Here is a 6,597-nt window from a genome sequence, read left to right as displayed (position 1 = left end):
TAGGGAAATTAATTTAGTTTCTATATTCTGAACTCACTTTCCTTGTTCTGGAGGATGTAAACACAAATTACTTTTAATCAAGGTTGATATGCTATTAATACCAAGGAGGATCTTTGAAGAATCATTTTTTAAAAATCGAATTTAGCATTTTTCACTTGTGCTTGGGATGCAAATACAGGAAGGTAACTTATATCATCCTCACTTTCCAGATTCTTTGTCCACGACAAGGCACTGTACCAAATGGCGAAGACAATAGATTCCACCAAACACTGCACACATCCTAGGAAGAGAATAGGAAAATGAGGATTAGAATTCTTGAGTTGAAAATTAGGGTAACATAATATTCTTTTAAATATCTAACATTTAATAAATTTAATTGGTCTTAGAGAAAAAAGATTTTGACAATTTATTACCTTTTCTATCATGGTATTAAGAATCTCTCAGAGATAAGATTAGTAATATTTTAATGCAGCACAGGTAATAGTGCTAATAATACAATGTGGAAGCCTAGAATTGAGACCAAGCCAAAAGTGTCCCTAAGCAAAGCTCAGCTACCCCCAACACCAAACCAGCTACTGACTGAGATACATAGGCTACAAATAGCCTCAAGAGGTGATGAATGAGACCCCCCCACCACCCACAACAGAAGTGACCGCAAAGAAATGTTACGGAAGAAACAAGCAGGGAAAGCTCTGGAGATTTACCATAAAAGTAAGCAAAAACTAAATCGGGAACTGAAAACCAGAGCAGTAAGCACAAGAGTTAATGCTACAGAAGCTCTAAGGAGTTTGCCTAACTCATGAATCTAAGGGCTGGGGTTTTAATGCCCGCCCACGTAGGGAAAAGAGAGGCCTTAGGATCCAAACAAGGCAGGGAGTAGAGTATAAGATATTCTCTAACAACACCTGGATCCTTAAAAGGACTCAGTGAAAAGGTGATCGAGGTAGAAAATCCAATGACTACAAGAGAGAGAAAACATAAGAAATTGTTTTACCTAAAGCCCTGTGTGGAAGAAGATATATATATACCTCTATATTTATAACCAGTGGTCTGCTCTCACACAGGTCGGGAAATTGAAATTACACTACTACATGATCCAAGAAACCCTTAACCAATAAAACAGCACTAAAGTGGCTCTGGGTCAATAGTACCCCCTGGAAACTTGGTGGAAGCAACCGCTAAAACTTTCTGGAGCAATATGACCTCAACCCAGGCCACATGAGATTGTCACAGAGTTCCCTTATGATGAGATTATAATCTAAAATTATACAACAGATGAAGAAACACATCTTATCCTGAGTGAGAATTATTGGACACAATAAACAGCAGGATTAGATTCCCAAAACACTTTACTCAGATAGTAGAGCTATCAGAGATTATAAAATGGGTATGCTTAAAAGGGATGAATTAAAAACATAAGAATGGGGGCTTCCCTGGTGGCGCAGTGGTTGAGAGTCCGCCTGCCGATGCAGGGGACATGGGTTCGTGCCCCGGTCAGGGAAGATCCCACATGCTGCACAGCGGCTGGGCCCGTGAGTGATGGCCGCTGAGCCTGCACGTCCGGAGCCTGTGCTCCGCCACGGGAGAGGCCACAACAGTGAGAGGCCTGCATACTGCAAAAAAAAAAACAAAAAACAAAAAAAACATAAGAATGATGGAAAGTCCAGGAAGAAGACTGTGGTAGGCTGAATAATGCCCCCATGACAGATGTTCACATCCTAATCCCTGCAACATGTGGATATGTTCTCTTACACAGCAAGAGGGTCTCTAAAGACGTGATTAAATTAAGGATCTTGAGCTGGAGAGGTTATCCTGGATTATCCCAGTGGGTGCGGTGTCATCGGAAACGTACTTTAAAAAAGGAAGCAGAAGGGTCAAAGTCAGTGAAGATTTTGAGGATGGAAACAGAGGTCAGAGTGATGCTACTGCTAGAAGGGGGTCACAAGCCAAGGAATATAGGGGCCCTATATAAGCTGGAAAAGACAAGAAACAAATTCTCTCCTAGAGCCCCAAGAAGGAAGATAGCCCTGCCTACCCATTTTAGACTTCTGACCTCCAGGACTATAATATAATAATTTGTATGGTTTTAAGCTAATAAGTTTGTGGTGATTTGTTATGGCAGCAATAGCAAACTAATATAAAGACTTCTAAGTATATGAATATGATTATGACAGACGTGGCATTACAGACCAATGGGGAAAGAATGGACCACTGAACAAGTGGTTTTGAGACAACTGTTTTACACCATATTCAGAATTAATCTCAGGTAGATGAAAGGTATAAATATAAAATGCAAAGCTTCTAGAATATAGGAGGATATACATCTGAGCTCAGGGGAAAGAAATATTTCTTGAATAAGATACAAAAAGCAAAATCATAGAGAAAATCTTGAAAAAAATGAAGTATTTTAAAATTATAAACATCTGGACAACAAAAGAAAAGGAAAAGCCACAGGCTAGGAAAGATATGTGCAAATATCTTACAAATTATTTAAAAATATCAGTTTGGATAATAATTTGGCCATGTCTAATAAAGTTGACGATGCATAAGCCTACAGTGCAGCAATTCTATTAGGCATAAATCTTACAAAGACTCTCAGACACATATACAAAAGAAGACATGTATAAAAATATTTGTTGTTGCATTTTTTTTAGACAGCAAAACACAGTGGTTATGGGGAAGGATTCTGACTGCCTGAGTTTATACCTCAGCTATTCCACCTACTGACTGTGTGACCTTGAACAAGGCATTTAGCCTCTATGTATCCTATTTTCTTCATCTGTAGAATGAGAATAATAGTATTTATATCACAGAGGATTCTTCTGGGAATTAAATGAGTTAATATTTGTAAAGAAGCTACACAGTGCCTGTCATACAGTATTACATAAAGCATTCATTAAATAAATATAGGTACTACTTGATATACATCACATGCAACCCAAATGTCCATCAAGAGGAGAATGAACAAAAGAAAATGTGGTATATTCATATGTGTAATAAAGAATTTAACCTGGCCCACAAAGACGTCCGGCCTTTGTTCTTGACTTCTGGGAGGTTATCTCTAAGCCCTTGGAACGCCAAGCCTAAAAGAAGTGTCCTTGTTTGTGTGTAGCCCTTGGGTCACCAGACAGTCTAACAATATGACTTAGGGTGAGGGCTGGCCACACCAGAGAGTCTTAGGGTGGGGACTAGTCATGCCAGAAATACCAAAGTGTGATTTAGGGTGGAGACTTTGGGAACTGTGGTATTTCAGTTAACCTCTGGTGGGGCTGGAGACTGAGATCAGCCCCATGGGCAAGTCAGTCACACCTGAGTGATGGAGCTCCAATGAAAACTCTGGACACTGAAGCTCTGCTGAGCCTCCCTGGTTAGCCATCCTCTGTGCATACTGCTATACATCAATAAGAGGAGAATAACACGGGGAGAGGACAACTGAAAGCTCCACATTTGGAACCCCCCTGTACTCTATCCTACACACTTCTTCCCTTGACTGATCTCAAGCTATACCCATTCCCTGTAATAAAGCATAATGGTGGGGCTTCCCTGGTGGCACAGTCGTTGAGAGTCTGCCTGCTAATGCAGGGGACACGGGTTCGAGCCCTGGCCTGGAAGGATCCCACAGGCCACAGAGCAACTGGGCCCGTGAGCCACAACTACTGAGCCTGCGCGTCTGAAGCCTGTGCTCCGCAAGGAGAGGCCGCGATAGTGAGAGGCCCGCGCACTGCAATGAGGAGTGGCCCCCGCTCGCCGCAACTGGAGAAAGCACTCGCACAGAAATGAAGACCCAACACACCCAAAAATAAATAAATAAATAAATAAATTTTTAAAAATAATAATAAAAAATAAAGCATAATGGTGAGTTAACAGCTTTTAGTGAGTCGTGGGAGTCCCTCTAGTGAACTATCAAAACTGAGGGTCGTTTTGGGAATCCCCCAAACATGCAGTTTGTGTCAGAAGTGTGGGAGGTCTTGTGGGGACTACACCTTCTAACTGTACAGTTGGCTTAATCTCTCACATTGTACTACGGAATACTATAAGCAATTTAAATGAATGAACTACAGCCCCATCTATCACCAGGGATATATGGCAAAAACATAAAAAGTGAGTGATAATAGCAAGTTGGGGAAGAATATATCCAGAGTGATATCATTTACAAAAAGTTTTAAAACTGTATAGGTAAAATAATACTATATATATACACACACACATGATATAATTTATGGACACATATACATGTAGTAAAAGTAAACAAACATTTAAGGGAATTAGGAACATGAAATTCAGGATAGTAGTTATCTCTGAGAAGGGAAAGAGTGAAAGCTACACTGAAGGTTTCAATTGCTCAATTTCTTTAAAAAATATATTGAGAGCAAATATGGCAAAATGTTAAGATTTGGCAAAACTGTGAGTGGTTACATGGGTGTTCTTTATATTATTCTCTGTACTTTCTGAAACATCCTTAAAATACTTCATAACCAGATTATAATAAAAAATATAAATGAGTGATACAGATAAGTGACTCTCTCTAAACATGTCATAATATTCTTATTGTATTTCTAAATTCAATCATTTTAGTAGCTATGACCAAGCTAATTAAGTTAGGTAATAATTCCTTCTGGTATAGAACGAGGAAATCAGGGATTTTTTTCCCATTGAAAAATGTAGACTAATACAAGAAATGGCACACTAGAGCAAGCAAGCAAAATTTCATGTGTTCAGAAACCCTTTAGACTGCAAATTGTACCCAGGACATTAGCTACAAGATATTCTCTTCTCCTTGCTAATTTTGTTCACCAGTCACATATCAAATTATGAAACAATATTTATTACCTGCGTTGGTACACCTGGTACTATTTGAGACATTGTACTCAGATTCTAAAGAGTGTTAGATGAGGTCATATTTCTGCTGGACTGTTTAGCTACATTTCTCAAGTGATATTCTGCCTCCTGTTATTGGTAAGGGAATACTGATACAGTGAAATTGATGTGATCGAGACAAACAGCCCAACTTTCACCATCAATTTCCTGATGATATTGAAGGAGATCATATGCACATGAAATGTTACTGGCCCACTAAAAATAAATAGGCTGAATTAGGTTAAGGCCCCAATATGGACAAGCAAGTTAAAAGTGTGAACCACACAATTAACATTCTCATTAGCCTGGGGATATCTTTTTCATGTGAATAGTTGCACCAGTGTTTCCAACTTCCTCGTAAGTAGCTACAGATGAGCTGTTACCAACTGACCTGTGGAGTTTTTCATTTCAGTCAGACTGGTGCATGTTTCTCTCCCTCTCTCCCTCTCTCCCTCTCTCTCTCTGTCCCTCTCTCTCTCGCACCACCCCAACACACACATCAATTCCCCCTCTGGGGAAAAACAATTTTAAGTATCTTCTCAGATTGCAAGAAAGGCAAGGGGATACAGTTCAGAATTAGTCAGAGATTGTATAAGGTTAAAAAATCATAAAACATTATGTCATAGACTATTACAAGTTTATCAAAAGCATGAGAAATCCACTTAACTAAAATGAAATGCAATTTTCTAGAGACCTCCTTTCATTATATATTGCACTTGTTTATGAAACACATTGCCACTTTAGTATATAATATTATCAAGTAACTTTTTGTTTGAAAATTCATTTCTATGAAGTTTTTTATGGTAAATGAGACCTCTGAAAAATACATTTAAATATAAAATGCAACAGAGGCATCTATATTTATTTTAGTAAGCCATGAAAAAATTACCAGGTTTTCAAAAACATGATCTATTAACAGTGGACATATACTATATGGAAGAAACATAAGAACGTAAAGATGTTAAGAACTGGTTTGTGAGGATGATGGTGAATATTACAGAGGAAGAAATACAATAATGACACTGTCATGATAATCCAACAAATTTCCTTTTAATTTTAAATGAGAACATAGGAAGTATTTTGTGCTCTTGGAAAAATGACTTGATATCTTCTATAAGTGTCTGTAACTGCAAAAGCATACAGTTGTATGTATGTGTGTTTTTCATACTGCTTCTCACTGGCTTTTTTTCCCGTACAGCAGGTTTACCTGTTAGGGGAGCTATGTGTTGCTCACAATGGTGGCATTTGTTCTTTCTCACTTCAGTATTTTCATCAATGTACCTAGTGCCCAAGTGACAAAAACCAGCGTTTTGTAAAACGTGCCGGGCAAAATGATGGGATTGATGAAAGCTCCTCTGTGTGATATTCTTATGAAGCATTTTCACTTAGTCTTTTAAAAAAATGTCTGTGGTTAGGGGAGAGCTACTTGGTGGCAATGAGCCACTGAGGAACTCTTTTATGAGTGGGTAAGAAGCACAACAGCAGGCAGTCCTTGAGAGCTGCATTCAAAACTCATTTACATGAGAAGTAGGGAATTACGTGAAAAATGAAGAAATAACTGTTGGCTACATAGTGGTCTTTGGTGCACACAGTCAATAATAATGACAACAATACAAATAATCATGGCTAGCACTGAGTGCTCACTAAATGCCAGAAGCTTTACATGTATTAACACATTGTATCCTACAAATCCATGAGGCAGAGATTTAGAGATTTGGAAACTGAGGGAAAGAAAGGTCA

General features: G+C 38.6%; 1 protein-coding gene across 1 annotated transcript in view; it reads right to left on the bottom strand.

Moving 5' to 3' along the window:
* Positions 1-6,597, bottom strand: part of CHM (CHM Rab escort protein) — a 209,157-nt gene that overhangs the window by 69,986 nt on the left and 132,574 nt on the right. The window contains exon 9 of the mRNA XM_007468558.1: positions 203-280. Within this exon, the coding sequence (XP_007468620.1) occupies positions 203-280 (78 nt within the window). The remainder of the gene's footprint in view (positions 1-202; positions 281-6,597) is intronic.

The sequence above is a fragment of the Lipotes vexillifer genome, unplaced genomic scaffold (genome assembly GCF_000442215.2).
Source record: "Lipotes vexillifer unplaced genomic scaffold, Lipotes_vexillifer_v1.1 scaffold1336, whole genome shotgun sequence".
Classification (NCBI taxonomy): domain Eukaryota; kingdom Metazoa; phylum Chordata; class Mammalia; order Artiodactyla; family Lipotidae; genus Lipotes; species Lipotes vexillifer.
This window is presented reverse-complemented; position numbering and strand designations above follow the sequence as displayed.